The sequence below is a fragment of the Zingiber officinale genome, chromosome 1A (genome assembly GCF_018446385.1).
Source record: "Zingiber officinale cultivar Zhangliang chromosome 1A, Zo_v1.1, whole genome shotgun sequence".
In the NCBI taxonomy this organism is placed as follows: domain Eukaryota; kingdom Viridiplantae; phylum Streptophyta; class Magnoliopsida; order Zingiberales; family Zingiberaceae; genus Zingiber; species Zingiber officinale.
The window spans coordinates 191,065,835-191,090,591 of NC_055987.1; the positions used below are offsets into that span (position 1 = coordinate 191,065,835).

Below are 24,757 nucleotides of genomic sequence, written 5' to 3' on the forward strand. Positions count from 1 at the left end.
AAGATGACAACCCTCACAACCTAGTTTATATTTGCATGTGTCTGGTCAGGATTGTTGGATCCAGATCATCTAGATAGTAGAGAGGATCATTAGCCGCCTGATCAACACATGGGTCATAACATCTCTAAATTATCATTGTGCTGAGGTAGATGCTTGGTCTTCCCTACTAGGGGTCACCTTATATTAATGTGATATAATCTTGGAGCTAATGCCGCCTTTTGAGTTTAGATATCAGAGCTGATAAAAGTATATTCCACATTTAAGAGGTGTGACAACAATTAAGGCACATATCTTGTTAAAAGTCATGTTGGGATTTACTCTTGGCCACGTGTCTAGCTAATCAGGATGAAGAAGGATGTCTTGCCACATCATATTGGTTCAGTTAGTCAGATTTCTGCCTCCTTCGACTAGATTTAAAGGAGAGATTAGTGATAGGGGAGGAAATCATGAGGTGTCACATGGCCCGAGGGACAATAGTCTTGTCAAGATCGTGGTCAAAAGTCGAAAGCAATTATGCTCTAATCATTGCCTACTCGAGACTTGACTCCTACTCCCAACTCTCAACTTCCTTCTCGGATGCTTGGATTCAATCTAGACTTGACTCCCTACTCCTGACTGACCCAAAAAGGCTATAGTTGTTAGATATTAAAGTGAGGAACTGCCATTCATTAAAGATGTAGATAACATAGTCGTTATCGTGAGAAAAGCAAGAAACACATACATTTATCCCGAAATAAAAGTGCATAAAAATCACTTATGCCAAGAAACGTGGGAACGATCGCAAGAACAGACAAGGGAAGAACGGAGAACGTGCAGGAGGATCACGATGGCATGATCCTATAAAAAGTAATTTGTCCTCATAAGAAAAGGTTTGCACACATAATGTATTAAACCCTAATTTCCCTAGAATCTTTTACTTTTTCTTCAAAGATTTATTTAAGCATACCAGAAAACTCCTAACATGCTCTTCTTAATGTATTTCTCATCCTAGGATCTTTGAAAAAGCTTCTTAAACTTACTAGGCTAGATGATCACCTAGATAAATAACCTAGTATACAATCATTAACAAGTTGACATGGACGTTTATAGAATGATGATAGTCTTCATAATAGTCTCAAAGAGAATGGAATGCTGATAGAAAAGGTAGAAAAGTAAGGTGATCATGTAAAGGGTGAAATTGATTGCGTGGATCGAGACAGAGCAGAGCAGGTTCCAGGCAGTTTCCTCTGGGGGGAATCAAATCCAGTGACCGGATCCTCTAACAAGGAAGCCAATGAAGCATCGCCATTTGGCAAGGCATGAATTTGACCAAGCGACGAGCAGTTTTGACGCACGTAGGTTTCGGAACTCGCAGAACCACCTGCCGCTTCATGTTCGCATCGTAACAACTGACAGCTGTCGTTAGTGGCGCCATTCAATTGCGCGCGTTGAGATTTGTTCATGTTTTGCCCTGAGATGCAGTTTCCCGTTCACATTGTCGAATGGGTGACCACATCTCTTTTTTTTTTTTTTTTTTTTAAACAAGAAATAAAATATTCAAAAAGATTAATACGGACTAATATTTCAACATCTCAATATTTTATTAATATTAAAATTAAAATACACCCAAGGCGGGTCAAAAGACTCCATTTAATTTTAAAGAAAAAAATTTAATAATAAAATACACATATTAAAAAAGTATTTCTACATTAATATAATTTTAATGGATATTTTTAAAAGCTATTAAAGGAGGAGCAGAGTAAAATTTTCTCGCTATTTCTGTCCACACAGATCTCGGAGAACTGGTAGAAAGGGGAGCTTGGATCAGGGAAGGGAGTGGCAGCACGCTTCGCTTCGTCTCGCCGATCGCCCTCGCCTGCTCTCCTCTTCCTTGGTATTTGGCAAGTGGGTAGGAGCTCGATCGAGGGTAGACGGCGAGGAAAGCGGATAGGTGATGGGTGCAGCGAGGGACGTGGCTGGGCCTGCCGACGGTCTTAGCGCGCTGGCTGTGGATTCCGTTCTCGGAGAGTCCAAGTGGTGGCCGCCGGGGTTCCGATTCCACCCCACTGACGAGGAGCTTGTTCTCTACTACCTCAAACGCAAGGTCTGCGGCCGCCGCATTAAACTCCCCATGATCGGCGACGTCGACGTCTACAAGTGGGAGCCCTGGGAGCTGCCTGGTATGCTGCGTTGTTCATGTGCTTTATTCTTCCCTTCTGTATTTGCATCTGAATCGAGTGAATCGAGAGGAAACAGTTGGAGCCCTAAATTAGTCAACCACTTTCCAAAAAATTTTTCCCCTATGTCGTGAAATTAATGTTTTTGTCCTTGGGAATACTCAATTGGTCTCACTATAGAACTATCCAAATTGGTCATTTGGTTGATCGAATGCCCCTTCTTACTTCTCGGAACACCTATCTGTTGTTTCACTCACTATCTTCTGAAGTAGAAAATTAATTGTATTTTAAATCTCCTTGTTCATTCAAAGAGGGATTGCAATGTTTAGTTTCTTCAAAGTTTACTTTTTTCATTTTCATTGGCTGCCTAAATTATCGTGTCCTTGTTTATGTTTGCAGCGAAATCACTATTGAAGAGTGGTGACAAGCAGTGGTACTTCTTTAGCCCGAGAGACAGGAAGTATCCCAATGGATCAAGGGCCAATCGGGCTACCAATTTTGGCTATTGGAAGACTACTGGTAAAGACCGGACCATCTCTCAGAATGCCAAGGCCACGGGTAACAAGAAAACACTCGTCTACTACCATGGACGTGCACCAAAAGGAGAGCGCACTGACTGGGTGATGCACGAGTATACCATGGACGAGCAGGGGCTCTCATGCTATAACAATGTGCAGGCAAGTCTTGGTTGAAACACGAAACAAATTTGTCATAACTCTTACATCCATTTTCTGTTTTAAGTTGCTCGCTGCATGGTTCTTATGGTCCAGTGTGAATCCATGCGCAGGATTATTATGCTCTTTACAAGGTCTTCAAGAAGAGTGGACCAGGTCCTAAGAATGGAGAGCAATATGGAGCACCCTTCATGGAAGAGTGGGCAGATGATGTAGTGGATGAGAGCTTCAGGAGCTTGGACAACATAGAATTGACAGTGGATCATCAGAGCACTGCAGTATCAGTGACCGAGCCTGTTCTGGATGCGAACTCTGCTTGCAGAATATCTGATGGTGGGAACACTCTTCCAGTGGATGATCTAGAGGATCTTCTGCTAAACTTATCTGATGAGCAGGACATGAACAGACAGTATTCTGAATCCACTGCATATGTTGCAGAGGTATATATAGATTTATTTCGTTTTGGTTTTAATTTAACATTTAATCTAGTCTCAAGTAGTAACCTTATACAAATGATGCATGAAAAGAGCATAAAATTCAACACGAGGCAGAATCCCATGAGCCAAGCACAACCATCAACTGACACACATGACACACTTTATTTCTCATGCATCTCCCTTGTATGACGCTATACTTGGAAACAAGCAACACATGCACACTTGTGACTCGTAAAGGGCTGGTCTTTGAATTTCTTTTAATTAAAAAAAAATGATAATCTTAGTTAGCCTCATTGACTATTCCTGGGGTGACCGGCTCGGCCCCATGGAAGTTTCTCACCGATCACCAGGGTAAATCGGGAAGTACACGCGGCGGTCAGTCCAGAAGCCTAGCATCCTTTGGTTACGCCCCTCATTTGGAGGAAAGATTCCTACAAATACGCCGTCGCTGGGGTTTGGACCGTGGGTGCCTGAGTGACAACTTGAATGTCCTACCGCGGCACCATAGCCCCGGGGATGAATTTCTTTTAATTAAATAAGAGAGCAACACATTTAAGATCCATGATTTCTTTGATATATGAATCGATTACCTTGAAGAGTATTCCACATTGAGTTGGTTTTTGACCTGGTCCTTTCGTGCAGATTGATGTTGAAACAGAATTTGGAAAGTGTAATTCAAGCCTGCTTTTAACTGAATCATGTTCTTTTGAAGACAGTCTCATTTTGTCTGAACTGAGCACCTTGGATGACAACTTTCAAGCACCTGAACAAGTTTCTTATGCACATCCTGTCGAAAATTGTGAGATGCCTTCATTAACCTATAACCCCGAACTATCTCTACTGCAGACTGATGAAGAGTTCTTAGAAATCAAAGATTTCATTGATCCAGAATCCATCATATTTGGGGAGGATAGTTTAAGTAACAGAGAATCAATAGATGGACCTGATGGTTTATTTGGATTTGACCTTTATTTCGATGCACCCATGGTTTTTGAAGATCATTACAGTCCACTGGTTGTGCCAGCACAGAACTTATATCTTGATGACTTTGGTGATGATGGAATACTAAATCAACCATCTCTCACAATTACTGAACTTTGGAACCATGATCATGGTGTCAGTGTTTCAAACACCAATGCAAATCAGGTGTTCATAGGAACATCAACTTCAGGTGTTTGATCATTTTGCTTTTACGTGATTCAGAATTGTACAACATTTGTATTACTTGGACACTCCCTAATGTGTTCTTTTTATTTATACCCAGATGTTGCTCATGCTTCTTCATCATCCAACCCAAGTCAGGTCTTCTCAGCATTGCCGACTTCAGGTTTTTATATTATTCAAAATACATCACCGCACAATTTTAGACAATATAATTGTTCATTGTGGAGTTCTGATTTTTCGCTGCTACTTGATACACAGGCGTAGCATATGCTGCTACATCACTCAATATTGAGATGGCACAAGGGCAAAGTTCCCATGTTGGATACCACTCGGGATCATGGTTAACCTCCGCACTCTCAACCGTCTTAGACTCTGTGCCCAGCGGTCCTGCACTGGCATCTGAGAATCCATTCCTCAGCAGGGCACTCGAACGTGTCTCAAGTTTAAGAGGAGGTCAGATTGGACCTCGTCATCCAACCACTGCAACAGATGGACAATCTTCTATTTCAGGAAGAAGGCGCAGCCACAACAGTAGTTTCCTTCTCATCTCATTACTGGTTGGTCTTAGTGCCATATTCTGGCTTTTCATTGTAGGTGCTTCAGTAAAAATGTTCAAGGGGGTTTTCGCCAGGTTCAGTTCCTCCTAAACATCAATTACTTAGAGTTGGTGCTGAAACTCAAGTATTGAATGGGTCCATATGTAATCAGAAAGGAAGTTCTAGTTTTACTTCCAGATTTAGATGGCTTATGTATTCAGTAAAAGTTGCACGCTGAATTAGCCTTGTTGAGGCCTCACAGAAAGCATTTTAACGTGTGGTTTTCCTGTTTGTCGATACTTTGCGTGATGGCTGTTGATACTGGCTTTATCTCTCTATTAGTATATCATCATTATGTTTAAATATATTTTATTTTATTTTATTATTATTATTCATGATTAATTTTTTTATTAATATATGATTAATAAGAAATAACCAACTAAATGGGTTATTTAACGTTGGATGAGACTATGTGCTAGTGGAAACTTCCTGCAAACGTGGCACCCGACTGTTAGGTTGCTGAATCATTTTAATGGATTTTTAGTGACTAATCAATGACAATATGGACGGCAGAAAACCCCAGCCCATCTCAATCGGACGGTTCATATCGGAGAGCGGGTTCGGGTCCACCAGCTTTTGACCCGTTATAAGAATCCGGGACCGTTCGAGACGGCAGACCGCGGTGCAGTTGCCAGTTGGGCGGCCCCTCCCAAACCTTCCCCTATCTCTCTCCCTCTTCATCTTCTTTTCTTTGTATCTCTGCCCTTTCCTCTCGATCAACAAAAAATCCCCAAAAAAATCGGAAAACCTCTAAAAATAACCAGCTATATTTCTCGATCCCACGATCGTTATCCCCTTTTCATCAGTCGAAAAATCTCACAGAATAGTGGAAGGTTTGTTATTGTTTCGCCCCGGTTGCGTGATCGCTAGGGTTTGCTCTATCAGCGAGAGGGAAAGGATAAAAAAAGCAAAAAAAAGAGAAAAAAATATATATAGATATATATATATATATATATATATATATATATATCGAGAGAGATGGCGCAGGAACCGATCGAGCAGCAGGCGGCGAACGGGGTGGTCAGCGCCGCAGGAGGGAACCAGCCCCCTTTAGCGTCGCTCTACGTGGGGGACTTGCATCCGACTGTGACGGAGCCGCAACTGTTCGAATTTTTCAGCCAGATCGGACCGGTGGTGTCGGTGCGCCTCTGCCAGGACGTGGAGACGAATCGGTCTCTGGGCTATGCCTATATTAACTACAGCAACCCCGCGGATGGTGAGTTACTTTCCTGTTTTAGCTCAGTTCTAGGAACTACGGGTTTCTGTTTGTTTTTTCTTAATGCCGGATTACATATTGTTTATGTTGGTTTTGGAAATTTTAGATTAACAGTTTACTACTTTCAATCTCTATCAGGGTTATTAGTTTTTTTTTGTTAATCTGATGGAATGTTAAATTAATGCAAGCTTCCAGCTCAAGTATGGGTATAGGAAGAATGCACTTATCCGGACAATGCTAATGATGTGACAGCCTTTGGGGTTTTCACTAGGCTGTGTTTGGACGTCAAATATTCTACAGGTTGCATTGGACTATTTTAATCTTAATGAATTATGAAATGAAGTGAGATAAAATTCAATGTGTAAAATATCCAATTACTTTGTAGCAAGGTCCTTAACTTTAAGAAAGAGCCCTAAGGTACCACCAGCCTTGGTTCTTTTGTGCTCTCCATTAACTAAGATCTTAGGCCTTCAATTTTCTAGTCATCATGATACTATGTGGCTACTAAGAAACACCATATCTAGCCATTTTATTCTGTTTGATCAGACAGAAACTTTAATCATAAAAGAACATGTTATATATGCAGTTAGAAAAACCTCAAATATATAACTGGGAGTCATAGTCTTGGATGATATGGTATTAAGTTTCATTGTATCAAGAATGATAATTGCTGTCAGGTAATGGAGGATTATGATTAGTATGCAGATACCATTTTGGCTGTTGAATCGTTTACATGCAGTGCCTTTATACCTTAAGTTGCTGGGTTTGGATTCAACGTTGTGTATCAGCACATTCAATTAACTTATGTCTTAATTTTGTTAATTCATAGGAAATATTTGCAAGGAAAATATAGAATCATCAATTGTGTGGAAGGATTTCTTCTTGCAGGAAACGCTGATAGGAATCATCATCATCATCTGTCCTGAGTGATTGCCATATTGTAGTTGTGTCTATATTATGTGTAATTGATGGGAAATTGAGAATATCTGCATTGCAGTTTCATTTATCACATGAGAATTTGATTATCTAACCTACTTTTTTGGTTTTATAATATCTCTCAAGACAAGTCTGAACAATTGATTTAGTGTACTTCTCATTTACTGTGCTTCTATTGTTTGACATAAGCCTCTTTCGATGGAAAAGAGTTGAGAGTTATCTTAGTTTTCTTGTTCTTGCTCTTGTCACCCTTATGCATTGCTTTAGCCATCTAATAGCTGGCCTTGGCAGCCCATTAAATGGGTTAGAAAGAACTACTAGAATATTTAATCTTACTTGCAGTTCTTACATATTTTTTAGTCTACTTTATAATTATTTTTCTTTTTTTGCCTTCTGCTTGCTTCCTCTGCGCCCTTCATTATATCTGCACATGCCCTTTATCAGCCTTAGGTAACCATGACTCTACAAAGCAATGTGGAAAGTTAGATGTTAGTTGGATACAGCTGCCGTCCAATCCAACTATTACTAGTTGTGATGGCCAGACATTGTTGCCATTGTGATAGTACCTCATAGCAGTATTGCCTTATGAGGGCAGCAGTGATTCTTGTTAATGGTTGCTTTATATTCCAGTTCAGTTGGGCGATTTGTAAACTCTTGATGGGGAAACAAAAAATATGCCCCTGCTGTCACCATTTTATTATCACTTTCCTCTAATTACTTGCTATAATGATCACTATTATTTATCGTATGGATTATATTTTGCTTGATTTTCCAGATTATTAACAGTCTTTAGCACTGTAAAACTTATTTTCCTTAATGGAAAATGAAAAGAAAATCTTTTTGGAATGTTCTTTTTCTGTCTTAATCTCTTGCTGTTTGGTTTTCCCAAAATTAACATGAGAACCTCCCTGGAGTTTGTGTTTGGTAGACCTTGGATCAAGAATAATCTCTGGAACACTAGGACCGATTTTCCTTCAATCTTTAAAAAGTATCCTTTGATTGTTCTTGGGCTATCTTCACATAGTGCCATTTGGTTTAAAAAGGTATTTTTAGTGCTTATATTATGTTTCAATACCCTTGTTGAATAACTTTCTGCATACTCATTAATAATTATCTTCATGTTAGATCATGGATCTGATTTTTATGTTGCCATTTGTTTTCCAGATAGCATTTTTTTTTATTGTTCTTGGCCTCTGACTATCCTTTGATTGGCAGCTGCAATGGCTTTGGATGCACTGAACTTCACTCCTCTTAATAATAAGCCCATTCGTATTATGTATTCAAATCGTGACCCTAGCATTCGTAAAAGTGGGTCTGCAAATATTTTTATCAAGGTATTGAACAATTTTTGTTGCACTTATTTTTTTGGGTATGGCAACCTTCTTGAGCTTCTTTAATTTGTTTACTTCTTTTCTTCAGAATCTAGATAAAACAATAGGCAATAAAGGACTACATGAGATCTTCTGTTCTTTTGGCAATATTTTATCCTGCAAGATAGCTACAGATGCATTTGGCCAGTCAAAAGGCTATGGTTTTGTACAATTTGATCAAGAAGAAGCTGCACAAAATGCCATCAACAGGCTAAATGGCATGCTTGTGAATGATAAACCAGTTTATGTTGGACCTTTCATTCGCAAGCAAGAACGGGAAAACTCTGCAGAGAAGACAAAATTTTGTAATGTCTTTGTCAAAAACCTTTCAGAATCCACTACAAAGGAGGACCTAGAAAATATTTTTGGAAAATATGGTAAAATCACTAGTGCAGTTGTTATGACCGAGGAGGATGGAAAATCAAAGTGCTTTGGATTCATCAATTTTGAGAATCCAGATGATGCTGCCCAAGCAGTTCAAGAACTCAATGGGCAGAAATTTGATGACAAGGAGTGGTACGTAGGAAAGGCTCTGAAAAAATCTGAAAGGGAATTAGAATTGAGGGAAAAGTTTGTCCAAAGTGCCAGGGAGACATTTGATAAGTACCAAGGGCTTAACCTATATTTGAAGAACTTAGATGACAGTATTGGAGATGATAAGCTGAGAGAATTATTTTCTGGGTTTGGGACAATAACTTCTTGTAAGGTACTTTTTCTACACTTTCATTTTTTGCTCGAACTGTTTATTACATTACAGTACCTTTCTATTGGATATGGTCGATTTGCAACTGAGTCACAGGTTATGCGGGAACCAAATGGTGTGAGTAAAGGCTCTGGATTTGTTGCTTTCTCAACTCCTAATGAAGCAGCTCGAGCTGTAAGTTCTCACTTTTTTTGTATTTTGAAAATAGTAAACTGAATCTTCTTTCTGTATTTTGTTAGTTGGCAGAGATGAATGGAAAAATGGTTGGTGGGAAGCCACTTTATGTAGCACTTGCACAACGTAAAGAAGAAAGGAAAGCTAGGTTGCAGGTATTCAATTTGAATCTTTTCTTTATCAATCCATCAAAGTTGCACATGAAGCACTTGATGCTTAGCTCGGTTGTTAGGAACCTGAATTATAAACTTTTAGATCGAAGGACAATATGATGCATTTTGACGTATTATCATGTTTGAATGATACTACTTTCTAGATATTTAGTTTGATGACTCTTGTGCTAAACTGCTTATCAAGAGGCAATATGTTCACTAATTCTTGAACAGAAGGTTATCCTGAAATTCTTGGTTACTTAAAATTGCATGCTTGAAATGTAATTGATTTTGTACATGTGTGGGGAGTTGAATGAATGGTATAATGTACTTTTTTGCTAAGGCAGAAACTGCTTCTAAAGAATGGAGTTTTTGTTTTATTTTCCATTCAGTTGTAATAATCTTTTTGTAACTTTAATTAACTGTTAACTTTTTCTTTTTTTACTTTGATCTAGTATGACACTGACATTGCTAAAACATGATTTCACTTCCTATAATATTCTTGACAATGAACAGTGAGTACCTTATCAACATAGTTCAAGATGCTTTATTAATCAACTAGATACGGGAGATATCCCTTCAATGTATAAATATCTTTCTCAATTTCTTTTATATACAATGGCCACTAATATTTGGAAATGGTCATCACCAAGAATTAAGCTTTATGACTTCAAACTATAATTAGATTTTCACCCTTTGACCTTGTCAGTGTACACTTCTGGGTAGGAGTCCAGGATGCACCAAAAAGCTTGATTATGCCGTGAATTGACCCTTATTTTTAGTTTCTCATTGTTCTAAGGTTTTCTCTCTTTCAATAGATTGTATAAAATATTTGGCATATATGAGTCTGCATTGGTTGCTGTCACATCTGATTTCAACTATCTGGGCTATATTTTCCAGGCACAGTTTTCACAAGTACGTCCAGCAGCAATAATGCCTAATGTTGGTCCACGTGTTCCCATCTATTCTAGTGCCCCTGGTATGGGGCAACAAATATTTTATGGACAACCTCCCCCTGCCCTTGTTCCACCACAGGTAACTGCTTTGTTATTGTATGCTTGATTACATCCTGTGTTGGGACAAATGGTTGTCGTTGATGATGATATTTACGTCCTATTTGTAGTGCTTGAGAGTCTTGGGAGTGGGGACTCTTGTTTTTGGTAATCAATAGTTCTACATGATACTTTTTAGTTGATCGACTGCCTTAAGAGTGTTTATTATGCACAAATTGGGCTTGTACATGGTAAAATTATGCTATGGATTGTTGAGTTTAAATAGTAAACTTGATGCCTATGTTTTTAGGATTGGTTAACTTTTAGCAAAGTTTATATTTCAGATGCCAATTCTTACTATTAATTTATGCTTATTTATTGAGTGCTGACTAACTACTGGTTGAGGTTCGTACTATATAATATCAAACTTATCTGCTTTTTTTACATTACAAGATGTGGCATTTCAGGGATTCTGTTACTGCAAGTTTGGTTTATCCTATATATTGATTCTTCTTCTTTATCTTTCAATCTTAGGTTTGTGCATTCTTGTAAAGCTGTTAGTCCTCTTAATTTTGATGACAACGCTCGTTGATGCTTTCTCTTATTGCCAAATTCATCTATTATATTTACATTGATGTTAAAATTAGTTTATTTCCTTTATTCCCTGAGCCAAATGCTTTTTTGGAACTTTGGTGAAGAATTTTTTATTCATTTAATTTGCTATTTTTTAATTTCTTTTATACCAATTTCCTTTATTGCATTTAAGTAAATTTTGAATCTTTTTGAATTTCATATGCTTATTAAACATTTGATTTACCAAGATAAATCAGGCTCTGGACCATCTTTTAGTTAACTTTGATTATTGATTTTTGTGGTAGGAATTTTATATGAAACATAAGATGATATTAAATTCAAAAGGGTGCAAGATTTTGAATATGGGAAAAGGTGCAATTAATCAATTTACAAACAGTCATATGGGCTGAATGCTGAACTAGGGAATGAATAGCAACTAGTTATAGTCATGCTACTGTGTAATACTTTTGGTCAAGACAAGCAGTATCTCTAGTATGCAAGTGCTTGAGCTTATTATTATTATTATTATTATTTAACTTTTTGTATTTGGATTTTGCTCCTTTCTAAGACCAAGTTGTTTTCATGCTTTCTAAGTTGCATTCTTGTTTTCCTTCTCTGTTTGCAGAATTCATGCTTTAAACTTAGAACTCCCTGTAGAATGAGTGTATGTTGGTATTTAGTAGTGCAGGGTTTTGGTGATCTTCTTTCGTCTCTTGTTTCAAATACTTTTGATGCTTCTACTGTCACATGCATACTGTACATAATTGATATGACATTCTTAATCAGTGCTTTGCTTTTAGGGTTGTTTAATATCCATGGTTCATCTACTTTGTTAGCAACATGGTTTGCCAAACTTAAGTCCTTTCTACTTACCACCATTTCATCAACAGCCAGGTTTTGGGTTTCAGCAACAGCTTATTCCTGGAATGAGGCCTGGTGGGGCTCCCATCCCAAATTTTGTTGTTCCCTTGGTCCAACAAGGTCAGCAGGGGCATCGACCAAGTGGTAGACGTTCTGGAGGCGCTGTGCAACAAATGCAGCAGCCAATGACTTTAATTCAGCAACAGGTCTGTAGTTAATGTTTCAACTTTGTTGCCTTCTGCAGCTGAGACATACTGTGGGAATTAGAACTATCTAGCTCAAATTTTTCAGAAAAGAGTCTACAGTGGTTAAATTCCTTATATTTGTTAACTTTTAGAGGTTTTGTATATAATTCATTATCATATGAAACCTTGCAAGGAAGCCAGTTGCTTGTATGGTTGGTTCTGTAGCAATTTATTGAGCTCTTATGCTAAGCAAGTAGATGCTTGAAACAAGCAATTATAGTAATAAATTAACCAATTGTTTTCAAATCATTGTTGGTGGAACATGATGATGATTTGCATAACTCCTCTATTCTATTAGCCAAGTCTCATTGGATGGAGAGAAACTGATAGTAGCATACGTGATGAGAGAGAAACAATTTACTACGTATTTGTGTTTTATTTGCAGTAGCAGACTTGATACTTATACTCTTTTAAGTGTATGCTCAATCTATTTTCTTCTTGAATTGTACTTGCTCAATATTGAATTTCTGCTGTATTATCTGGTGTTCAACTAATTGCAATAGTGTGCAGATATATCCTTTTCCTGCCCCTTGGCACTTGCAGTGAGAATTATCAAAGTTTTGTGTTTTCTTCTCCATGGATAATTGGAACTTTATAAAGCATGATCCACATGGTGCAAAATGGTTTGATATTAACTAAAATGTTTGTGTACAGCAGATGCTTCCGAGGGGTCGTATCCAGCGCTATCCTCCTGGCCGCAATATTCCTGATGGTCCAATGCCTGGTGTTATTGGAGGTATGATCTCTCCATATGACATGGGAGGTTTTGGTATGCGAGATGTTCCCATTCCACAACCCATTCCAATTGGGGCATTGGCTTCAGCACTTGCTAATGCAACTCCAGAGCAGCAAAGAATGGTATTGATCTCTTTAGTCATCTGCACCTCCTTTGTTTTGTTTTTTTGTTTTTTGTTTTTTTTTTGTTTTTTGTTTTTTGTTTTTTGTGATACTATAATTTCCTTACATATGCTTTGAGCTGCCATGCCAGTTGTGATACGGGCAAGCCATTCACTCAGAGTTTCCTTTGTCCATTAACATCTGAACCAAGCTCTGTTAAAATCATTACACAGATAACATTGGGTTTGTTATCAATTTTAACAAGACTAACACTAATGCACAAGTATATTAGTATATCTACATTTTTGGAGGTTAACTATCAAAACATTTTGGTCAACATTTATATTCCACATGGTCACAACGGGCAACAGTCTTCCATTAATGGAATGCAGTTTGACCGTTGTGTGCAAATTAGATAATTTCTTCCCAACCTTGTTTTTTTATCGTTTGAATGTCTTTTATTTTTTTCCCATCAATAAATATGTTTTTGTTTTGCCATGTGGCTCTATAGTCTATGATCCATTGCTTGCAGATGCTTGGTGAGAATCTCTACCCTCTTGTGGAACAACACGAGCATGATCATGCTGCCAAAGTTACAGGAATGCTGTTGGAGATGGACCAAACTGAAGTGCTTCATCTGCTGGAATCGCCAGATGCGCTGAAAGAAAAAGTTGGCGAGGCAATGGAAGTCCTGAGAAATGTCCAGCAGCAGCAGGTGGTGACTGCGCCGACCGATCAGTTATCAGCGTTGTCGTTGAGCGATGGCCTTGTTCCTTGATGCAAAACCAACGTTACTTTTCTCCATTTGGTTGCCATTGTGGAAGACTGAAACTCGTGAGATTATTTGGTTTTCTTACGATTGAGATGATGTATCATGGGATTGGTTTGCGACCTACTGTTGAAGTTGTCTGCTTGCATGTGTTTGTTGATGGACTGTGCTTTGTCTGTCGAACCCTTCCAATAATTAAGATGAAATTAAAAAAAAAAATTGCTCATTTTCTAATATCTATATATACGTAGTATGTGCATAAGATCAATTATTGAATATAATATTTTTTTTTCGATGATTTAGTTGGATATTTGAGACTTCGACACTTCGACAAGTATAGTGTTCTCCCTGTTATCGATTTAGTCGTGCGCGAGGGGGTTAATTATGACAGGTATGGCTGTGCGGACCCAGGTCAAGATTAGACTCGGCTGAGAACAACTCACAAGCTGGCATGCATGACCCAACTCTAAATTGGAAGGGCGAGCACAGCATGATTCCTTGCGAAGAGCCTTACGACATGAATAAGACTTCCTAAGGATTTCAACAGTCTATTCTCTTCTTCTGTGCTCTTCATTCGTTAATCAGTTAATCTCATAGTATAGTATATAGTATAGTTGAATGTTGATGGATAGAAGAAGATTAAGTAACTTACCACTTAGGTAAGTAAACGTGAGAGTGCATGAAATCATCAGATACTTGTGTAATTTTATACATTTTATTTCAAAAGATAATTCCAAGTACATCATTCATTCGACTGTCTACAAATTAAAGAAAGATAAATGCACGGATGAAGTGCAAATCATTGGACTGAAGGGAGCTCCTACTCTATATCATCAAGCAAGCTATCTAAAAATGTCATCATCGTCCCCTCCATGTTAAAATCCATATCGAGATCCAAGTCGTCGGGATCAAACACCAAGTCGGAGGGATCGAACTCCAAAGAGGGATCCGAGCTGATAGCCGGAGTTAGAACTGGATCAGGAACCGGATCCGGAGCTGGAGCCGGTGCCGGTGCCGGAGCTGGAGCAAGAGCAGGAACCGGATCTGGAGCCTGAGCTGGAGCTGGTAACGGAGCAAGAGCTCGAGCAGGAGCAAGAACAGGATCTGGAGTCAGTGCCGGTGCCAGAGCAGGAGCCGTAGCCATAGCAGTAGCCGGAGCTCCGGCAGGAGCAGGAACCGGAACCGAATATAGAGCTGGAGCTGGAGCTGATGCCGGAGCAGGAGCTCGAGCAGGAGCAGGAACCGGATCTGGAGTCGGTGCAGGTGCCAGAGCAGGAGCCGTAGCCGTAACCGGAGCTCGAGCAGGAGCAGGAACCGGAACCGATGGAGTCGGTGCAGGAGCATAAGCCGGAACCGGATCAAAGAGATCAGGGGGCGGAGCAGGAGGATATATGAGTGAATGAAAAGAAGGAGGGATGCGGATGCCCATGCTCTGCATGCTCTCGGCGTAACTCAACATCACTGTCGTCCTTTTGACCCCGGGATGATCAAGATAGCCACCGACGATCTCCGGTAGAGGAATATTGTAGTTCTGTGACTGTGAGCATGGATAAGCGGCCGGTAGAGGAATACTGTAGTCCTGTGAGCATGGATAAGCGGCCGGTAGAGGAATACTGTAATCCTGTGAGCATGAATAAGCGGCCGGTAGAGGAATACTGTAATCCTGTGAGCATGGATAAGCCGCCGGTAGAGGAATATTGTAATCCTGTGAGCATGGATAAGCGGCCGGTAGAGGAATGTTGTAGTCCTGTGAGCATGGATAAGCGGCCGGTAGAGGAATATTGTTGTCCTGTGACTGTGAGCATGGATAATTATAATGTTGCAGCTTAGCCATGCTCGGAGGATCCAAAACAGGAGCTGCAGTAGTATCAAGGAGAACATGACGATCAAATCGCAGAGGTTTCTTCTTCTTCAAGCAGTTCCAAAAATTTTTGATCTCGTTATCGGTGCGACCAGGCAACTGCAATACAAATTGTAACAGTTATTCGTCATGCAGATTGTACTAAAATGGAAATGAATACATCAGAGATAAATAATAGGAATGAATTTATACGGACAGTGGACTTACGTGTGCCGCGATCTTAGACCACTTATTTCCCATATTCGCTTGAAGTTGAACGATGAGCTGTTCTTCTTCGGGTGTAATCGGACCTTTCCTCAGATTAGGTTTTAGATGATCGAGCCATCGCAATCGACAGCTTTTACCGCATCGATCGAGTCCGGTGGCTTTGGCGATCGCATTCCAATTTCGCTCACCGTGTTCCTTGACGTAGTGGAAGAGAACTGCATCTTCTGCCTCTGTCCAGCGACGTTTTTTCTCCATCGGAAAGAACACTCCCAAACGTCTAATATGAAAAAACACAATCGGAAATAAATAAATCGCAGTGAGAAACAAAAAACGATGAAGGAATAAGATCCGCAGTCAGGCCAAGACATTGAAAAGCATACCTAGATCGCCGCAAGGGATCGCCGATGCAGGGAGAAGGAAAAAAGGCAGCGCGGCGGCGGTAGGGCGGAGAAAAAACTGGCGGGAGCGCGGGGAAGGCAGCGGCGGCGAGAAGGAACGAAAATGAATAAAAATTGCGGTTGCCAAAATACTTTATATCCGTCAAAAATCGAAATTGCGGTTGACAAAATTTAAAATTTTATTTATAAAGAAACCAGTTAGTGATAGACAGTTAGTGAGAGACAGTACTAAATGAATCCGTTGCAAGATAAAAATTTAAAAACTAAAAAAAAAAGTTAATAAAAGTTTTAAAAATATTTCTTTATTTTTTAATATCTAAATATAAGGGGAAAATTTTTAAAAAATTTAGAAAAATAAAACAAAACAAAATTTTAATTATTTTATCAAAAATTTTATTGATAATTTTAAAATTTATATTAAATTAATATTGTTTATTTTGAATGACCTTTTAATTTATTTATATATATTTGTAAAAACTAGAATTCACTTTTGTATAAAAATCATTGATAAAAGCTGAGTTTTTAAAAAATAAAATAAAATAGCTGAATTTTGTAAAAAAAAAAACGGATATTACCATTGCTGTCCGTGTGAGGAGATTTTTTTTTTAAAAAAAAATATACCTGAAGTATAATTGAAATATATTTAAAATTAATATTGTTTATTTTGAATGATCTTTTTAACTTATTTATATATTTTAAAATAAGTTAGATTATGAAAATCTTTGATAAAATAATCAAGTTTTATTTTATTAATTTTTTATAATTAAATATTAAAAAAGAAAAGAAATCAAAATACATTTTAAAAAGAATTTTAGTTGTTTTATTAACCTTCTTTTATTTTTTATTAAAATTTTTAAAATAAAAATTAATATATATCTTACTATTTTATTAAAAATCTCTCCCCTTTACTAACTAACTTTGGTGAAGTCTAAAATATATTTACTTTAATATCCTTTTTCTATTTACACTAAAAATAATTTCAAAGTTTATTAGTAATTCCACAAGCGAAACAATTTATTAATTTTCTCTGGTTGTTTTATATAAAAAAAATATAGTTCTCTTTAGTCCCACATCTTAGAATTTATAATACTATAATCAAAAAAGCTTCTATAAATATTTTAGGCCGACGATGTTAAAAAATATATTTTTCTTAGTATTTTTTACTAAGACAAGTATAATATTAAAATAAAATAATTTTTTACATAAAGCAGTTTTTATTGTATGGGTCTTGTATGGGTCTGACGACCCAAATAATTAATTCTTAGTTTATAAAGGTGACACTAGAAAATCCAAACAATTCTGATTTAATTTATATATTATTATATTACACACGCGAACGCGTGTGCACGATCACACTAGTATAGTCACTTAAAATTTTATGAACAAGTGAAAGAAAGTCCATCAATTTTGACGGATTTTTAAAAAATAAGTTAAATTAAAAAAATAATAAGATAGCTTCCTTCAACCTTTTTCATTTTTTTCTTAAAAATATATAATAAATTTTATAATAAAAAAAGGACGGCAGGGGTGAAGTTTGAGATTGCGGCAAAATTTAAAAACTAAAAAAGTAGGTTAATAATAATTTAAAAAATACTTTTTAATTTTTAATATATAATTACAATAAAAAAACAAAATTAATAAAAAAATAAATATAAAATAAAACAACATTTTAATTATTTTATCAAAGATTTTTTTATTTCTAATTTTAATTATTTAAAATTTATATTAAGTTAATATTGATTATTTTGAATGACCTTTAAATTTATTTAAATATATAATTTAAAAAAAAAAGAGTATTGAAATTACAAAATTAAAAATATAGATAAATTTAGAAGATTACAAAAAACCCATGATAAAATGCCTTGATTTCATATAGAGTTTTCTGATTTAATAAATTTATAGTGTTACACTGATAATACAGTCAATTAAAATTTTATGAACAAGTGAAGGAAAGTGCATCTATTTTTATGGATTTGGTAAGGATGCCACAATCTATTTTTATGGATTTAATAAAAAATAGCACAGCGTCCGTTAACCTTTTTTATTTTTTCCCTAAAAATATATAATAAATATTATAATTGTATTTTTGTCAAAAATGAGATAACTTATCTAGGATAAGAAACCAACTCGTGACCCATTATGTAAGTAATAATGCCGTTTTCATGATCTACATGTTAAGTAATCAATTATGGCAAAAGGTATGAATATGTTCATGGTTCATCTTCGTGCCCTCGTCAATCCGTTCGAAAATCAATACAGAAGAGATAAATCATGGATGGCTACTAACATTGGAATAGTGACTAGCACATAAGGGAGGTATTTATCTCGGCTTTACCGAAATTCGAACCCCATATCTCATTATGATAACACCTCATGTGCTAACGACTAAATCTATCCGAGGAGACTACAGGCTAAGTAATCAATGCTGGTTCAACTAATTGTTTGATAAACATATATAAAATATCACTGGCTAGGATGTTTAATACATAATCAACCATTCTGTCTTGGGCAAGGTCCTGAACAAGAAAAATTGTGAGGATCCTAAGACATTTTAACAGACTCCCAAACATTAAGAATCTTATAGGTCTAATATGAAAACAATCACACGTTAGATTAAATGGTCTTTAATCGAAATCCTTTGCATAGCCTAAATAATTTTAAATTGCACGTAAATTTCAAAAAAAAGAAACATTAAAATAGTTAAGGAAAGATTGATCATAAGCATGCATGTCTTGGTTGAGTTTGATCGAGTACACAAAGCCCCATCATAGAAAAAAAACATACAATAAGAGATAGGGTTGAGAAAAAAGATGGGTTAAATCGAACGAATTGATCCAACTAAAAATTCGATTGGGCTATCTTGAAATTTCATTTAAAAAAAAATTCGATTTCAATTTTAAATTTCTTACACAGTTAAACATAATAAATGAAAATAAAAAAAAACTAATAGATAAACATAATAAGTAAACTTATAAATCTCTAATTAACCAGTAAATCTTTTATGATATAAAAAAAAGCCGATTAATTCGATTTTTTAATGAAATTAACTAATATTTTATCGATTTGATTTATTCAGATTTTATTAAAAAATTTAGTTGGTTTGAAGAAAATTGATTTGTTCAATTTTCGACTAATTTAATTTGATTCAGTTTATTTTAACCGATCAATTTCTAATCCCGCATGAATAATAAATGTTTATCTAAATCTAGATAAAATATAAGTTAAAATACCTTTAACCCTTTTGTTTTCTATTCCATAGCATGTTGCTCCTTTATATGTAAAAAAATAATGTTTAACGTTCCTTTCACGAAAAGTTAAAGGTGAGAAATCTTATAAAAGATAATTATGCCCTTGTCTTTTTTTTTTTTTTTATCATTTTTAATAATAACCTCAAGATAAGAAAATCATATTGAATTGACTATTATATCTTTCAATATAAATCCTCATAAAATTAATACATGCACCAACATAAATAACAGAAAAATAGTAATTCTGAAAGGGATAACTAACCAAAAGCTCATTCCACCATCTTCACCAAACAAAAAAAAAAGACGATAAATGGGATTTGCCCAAAAACTCATTCATACATGAGACTAAGAAGCACTATAGTACTTGGATTAATCTCATCAGAACTATCTAAGGCGAAAATGGGTTTTGCCCGAAACCCATAACTCGATGTAGGAGGTTTTTCCCAAAACCCATAACTCGATGTAGGAGGCTCAGAACAAAGATTACTCATCATCTATACCTTTTGTACACTCTCATCATTCACTCCACGTTTAGGTTTCATAATTGCGAATTCTCTAGGTCATTTAATGAGTTTCAGTTAAAATTCATTGATAGCCTTTGCTAGTTTTGATGAGACCCAAATCAACTCATGTAGAGTTCTACAATGCTTCTTAGTCTCACCGTATCCTAAAGTCTCAATTCAAAGTTTTTCTAGTCATGCATACCTTTTTTTCAAAAATTCAATCGATGTGTCAATTGGCACTAATCCTGTCTGGAATCCGAGTCAGATGGAGGTTGACGGAGATTGCGCAAGTGTTGACTGAGAGGCGACTTTAACGCACCCTGTGTATGTACATCTCAAAAACTAACCTCCACGTGGAACTCCAAGGTCTATAGTATGAGGATTGGTGGTACTTGAACTTTACACACACTAAGACAAGCACCCGGAGGGTTAGATACCAGAAATCAGGGAAAAAGTCTCCGACGCAAACCCTACGATGCTCAAGTCAGGTCCTTTTTCCCTAGAAGAATAGTGTACGATGGAAAAATAATTGTTGAAGATGAGTACGTATGTGTGCATACCTGGCCAAGGAAGAAGATCTCCCTTTTTATAGACGATGTATACCTCCAAAGTCTGACCGTTGTCAGGACCTGTCGAGTGTCAGGGCCTGTCGGGTGAGAGAGGATGTATGGCGACCTCCTATTGGTGGAAGGAAGGTTCCACTCTCAGGTAATAGCAGACTAATGGAATATTCCCTGGCATATATATGGTAGTTATTTTCTGATAGGAGGTTACGATTTTCCGACATTGTTGTCGCTTAGTGTTCTCCATCCCGCCCAGGTTCAGCTACAGACAACTCGGGATAACCGCTCAAAGGTACTACCAAGATTGAGGCTTGATGAAGAGGATGAGCTACGACGAGGGACTCCTTCACGATGTGACCGTTGAAGAGCCGGTCGAGAGTTGTCTTAGCAAAAGCAACAAGACCATCTACAAAGCCCGAGCTAGAGAAATCTGATCAGTCGGGGGCAGGTCAAGAACTAGTCCAGGGTACGTCTTACATATCAGATTTGGGGACCTGCCCCACCTGTGCCTGACCAGGAATTATGCGACTGATGATGCAAGGCGACCTGACTCCCGCCTTCCCTTGACTGTTGACTGTCATGCCCTCTTTACTTTTGATTGTCACGTCCCTTTGATTATTGACTGTCACATCCTCTTCACTATTGACTACCATGTCTCCTTGACAAATGATTGTCATATCCCCTTGACTATTAACTGCCACGTCTCCTTGACTATTGATTGTCACTTTCCCTTGACTATTGATTGTCTGTCCTTATCAGGCCCCTCCTCTATGCATCGTATCACAAGCCTCCCGTCTAAGTCTAGTCGAAGGAGACTTAAGTTCGACTAACTAGACCTTGACACACTTGTGACTCAACGTGCATACAAGAATTGCCGTGTGGCTGATTATCTTTGCAAAATTCGAAACCTGTATCCTTGTCACAGTGCTGCTATCAGCCTAGTGAAGGTGGCGAGTCACAGTACTGCAATTGGCCCAACGATGTTGAAATAGATGAAGGTGATCCAAACGCTTAGGTTGTTGACAAGTGTTCGCAAGAGCCGTGCTGGCTCATACCTTGTGTTGGGGTGAGAGTCAATAGCCCGACCAAGAGGTCGTTGGTTGCAAGAGCATGCTCGCTTATAACTCGTACTGGGGTGAGAGTCTGGAACACCTACCGAGAGGTTGTTTGTTGTAATAACATGCTTGCTTATGACTCGCGCTAGGACAAAAGTCTGGAACACCGATCAAAAGGTCGTTGGTTGCGAGAGCATGCTCGCTTATAACTCATAGTGGGGCAAGAGTCTGGAACTCCGACCGAGAGGTTGTTGGTCGTGAGAGCATGCTCGCTTATAACTCACACCAGGGCGAGAGTTTGGAACTCCGACAGAGAGGTCATTGGTCGTGAGAGTATACTCGCTTATAACTCGCACTAGGGCGAGAGTCTAGAACACCGATCGGGAGGTCATTGGTTATGAGAGCATGCTCGCTTATAACTCGCGCTGGGGCGATAATCTGGAACGCCGACCGGGAAGTTGTTGGTCGCGAGAGCATGTTCACTTATAAATCACGTTGGGACGAGAGTCTAGAATGCCGACCGAGAGGTTGTTGGTCGCTAAAGCATGCTCGCTTATAACTCGTGCTTGGGCGAGAGTCTGGAACGCTGACTGAGAGGTCGTTGGTCACAAGAGCATGCTCACTTATAACTCGTGCTGGGCGAGAGTCTGGAATGTTTACCGAGAGGTCATTGGTCACGAGAGCATGCTCGCTTATAACTCATGCTGGGGCGAGAGTCTGGAATGACAACCGAGAGATCGTTGGACGCGAGAGCATGCTTACTTATAACTCGCGTTGGGGCAAGAGTCTGAAACACCGACCGAGAGATCGTTGGTCGCGAGAGCATGCTCGCTTATAACTCATGCTGGGGTGAAAGTTTAGAACGCCGACCGAGAGGTCGTTGGTGAGCAAAGGAAGCATGCCATGGACTTAACTTCAGTGGTCTTTGAAGCAACCTGTGGTCATGACTTCCACTCAGTAATTAGGCTTTGGACCAATTTGAATCTTACTCTAGTTCCGAGGTTGGGTAGAGGCACCAAATATGATCAATGCTCCCCGCCGCCTTCTACTCCTGTTCCCAAGGTATCCGTATGGAATTGTTGGTCTTCAAGGCATGAGGCCAATGCCCCCATATCAACCTCATGATTTCTCTGTCTTTTCCATCATAAATGTCATTTCATAGGAAGATGACACATGCCTGGCTAACTTCCTTTGACACGACGCCTAACGCACTCTTTCTGCACGTGACTTGATAGTGTCTCCCTTTTGGTGATCCGACGGCTATCCTTCACATCGCAGTTTTGATTACCTGGCTCACATTTCCAGGCCTCTTAGTGGTTTTAGTTTAAAAACCCCTAAAGGCATCGGATGGTTGTTCATCGATGCTTCTTCTTTCTCAGACTTCTTCTTTCCTGCTTGCTTGCCAGAGAGATCTTTTTTGGGATTATGGCCAGAGAGATCTTAGTCCCTTGGTATGCCTTCTTCCACTCCGATTTTGATAGGAGTGATCTTAAGTCGGTGCAATCTAGCCTGCATCTCTTTGAAGCGTACAATCTTTGCATTCCTGGTCCTGATGGTCATCCATGCTATCCTCCTCCCTGTTGTGTGACCTTCTTTAAGGACCAGCTTCTTGGCGATCTATGTTTTCCCATCTCCTCTTTCTTTTCAGAGTTAAGTTGGTATTATTGTATCCCTTTGTCTCAGTTCACTCCCAATGTCTTCCGTGCTATGTGCGGGATGGTAATCCTATGCCGCCTATATGCTATTCCCTTAACTTCTCAACTTTTTCATCATTTTTATTCCCTTAAAATGCAATCTCTGTTGGATCGAGACCACGCTAGAGGGAGGGGGGGGGTGAATAGCGTTCGTGGCTATTTCTTTCGATTCGTAAAACAAACGAGTAAAAGCGCAGCGGAATAAAGAAATAACAAACACAGAGAGACAGGAAGATTTACTTCGTTCGGAGCCTAAAGCGACTCCTACTCGAATGCCCGCGATCCTTGATCGCTTTCCGTGGGCAACAACTATAAGCACGATAAAACTATTACAGATTAACTACAATTCAAAGCAGTAAACAGATTATACCGACAACAAAAGACTAAATCGAAGCTCCGGGTTGTCGGGGTGTCGTTGCAGCACTTTCTGGATCGAGTCGTTAGCAGCTTGTCGCAGGGAGATTACTTAGATGGTTGTTCTTCTGAAGCTGCACCTTGACCCTTCTTTTATATGATGTTCCGGGCGCCTGAATCCCTTCCGGGCGCCTGGAGTGTGACGTGGCCACCCAACCAGGATGCTCCACGTGGCGAAGTCGCGGCAGGGATAAAAGTTGGTCCCGGGCGCCCGGACCTGTTCCGGGTGCCCGGATCCATCCCGGGCGCCCGGACAGCCTTTTTCCAGCAGGTTCCTCACCTGCAAACAAAGATTAGTCCGAGCAAAATCCCCTGCAAAACAGTGTTAGAATAAGATAAAACATCGTAAAGAAGAATTGACAGTCTTCGGATTGTCCGAGTCTGACTTCGGATTTCCAACCGGAAATCCTAGGTCGACCCGACGCCTACTGTTCCCTCTGCAGGGGAACGCGTCCTCACTTACTCCACTCAGGAGATTTACCTGTTGCCAGTCCGGCCCTCCAGACCGACTGGACTTTCCGCCTAGGGTTACCACCCCCTAGGACCTAGGGTTACCGCCCCCTAGGGTTTTTCTCCACCTAGGGTTACCACCCCCTAGGACCTAAGGTTGCCGCCCCTTAGGGTTTTCCTCCACCTAGGGTTACCGCCCCCTAGGACCTAAGGTTGCCGCCCCTTAGGGTTTTCCTCCACCTAGGGTTACCGCCCCCTAGGACCTAAGGTTACCCCCCCCCTTTAGGATTTTCCTTCACCTAGGGTTACCACCCCCTAGGACCTAAGGTTACCCCCCCCCCCCCCCTTAGGATTTTCCCTTACCTAATCGCAGTTAGGACTTTCCTGAAACCTTATTTAACCACGTTAGATAACAAGGAATCTTAACTTTGAATCCCTTTGCCATTATCAAAACTGAGGTTCGATCGTCGGATGCTTACTGCACCAACAATCTCGACCGGGGTATAAGT

At 38.8% G+C, this 24,757-nt stretch overlaps 2 protein-coding genes across 3 annotated transcripts; both read left to right on the forward strand.

The window, feature by feature from the left end:
- Positions 1-1,744: 1,744 nt before the first annotated feature.
- Positions 1,745-5,266, forward strand: LOC122038869 (NAC domain-containing protein 17-like). The gene is made up of 6 exons (XM_042598831.1): positions 1,745-2,159; positions 2,556-2,833; positions 2,944-3,270; positions 3,910-4,438; positions 4,532-4,594; positions 4,690-5,266. Exons 1-6 carry the CDS (start codon positions 1,934-1,936, stop codon positions 5,076-5,078), a joined length of 1,812 nt encoding a protein of 603 aa, XP_042454765.1. The 5' UTR covers positions 1,745-1,933; the 3' UTR covers positions 5,079-5,266.
- A 373-nt stretch (positions 5,267-5,639) lies between these two features.
- Positions 5,640-14,081, forward strand: LOC122038870 (polyadenylate-binding protein 2-like). Of its 2 annotated transcripts, none has more exons than XM_042598832.1 (9): positions 5,640-6,243; positions 8,395-8,513; positions 8,599-9,255; positions 9,349-9,426; positions 9,492-9,581; positions 10,479-10,613; positions 12,034-12,210; positions 12,904-13,107; positions 13,619-14,081. In XM_042598832.1, exons 1-9 carry the CDS (start codon positions 6,006-6,008, stop codon positions 13,862-13,864), a joined length of 1,944 nt encoding a protein of 647 aa, XP_042454766.1. In that variant the 5' UTR covers positions 5,640-6,005; the 3' UTR covers positions 13,865-14,081. The 2 variants fall into 2 exon arrangements, with proteins under 2 accessions (XP_042454766.1, XP_042454767.1); XM_042598833.1 differs by having other exon boundaries at positions 12,907-13,107.
- The last annotated feature ends 10,676 nt before the right edge of the window (positions 14,082-24,757 follow it).

Excerpts from the sequence above, each read along its gene's own strand:
- LOC122038870 (XM_042598832.1), top strand. The coding sequence starts at position 6,006 with ATGGCGCAGGAACCGATCGAGCAGCAGGCGGCGAACGGGGTGGTCAGC. Across the intron at positions 9,256-9,348 it reads GGACAATAACTTCTTGTAAG|GTTATGCGGGAACCAAATGG; the intron begins GTACTTTTTCTA and ends ACTGAGTCACAG. Across the intron at positions 9,427-9,491 it reads CTAATGAAGCAGCTCGAGCT|TTGGCAGAGATGAATGGAAA; the intron begins GTAAGTTCTCAC and ends GTATTTTGTTAG.
- LOC122038869 (XM_042598831.1), top strand. The coding sequence starts at position 1,934 with ATGGGTGCAGCGAGGGACGTGGCTGGGCCTGCCGACGGTCTTAGCGCG. Across the intron at positions 3,271-3,909 it reads CCACTGCATATGTTGCAGAG|ATTGATGTTGAAACAGAATT; the intron begins GTATATATAGAT and ends CCTTTCGTGCAG. Across the intron at positions 4,439-4,531 it reads CATAGGAACATCAACTTCAG|ATGTTGCTCATGCTTCTTCA; the intron begins GTGTTTGATCAT and ends ATTTATACCCAG.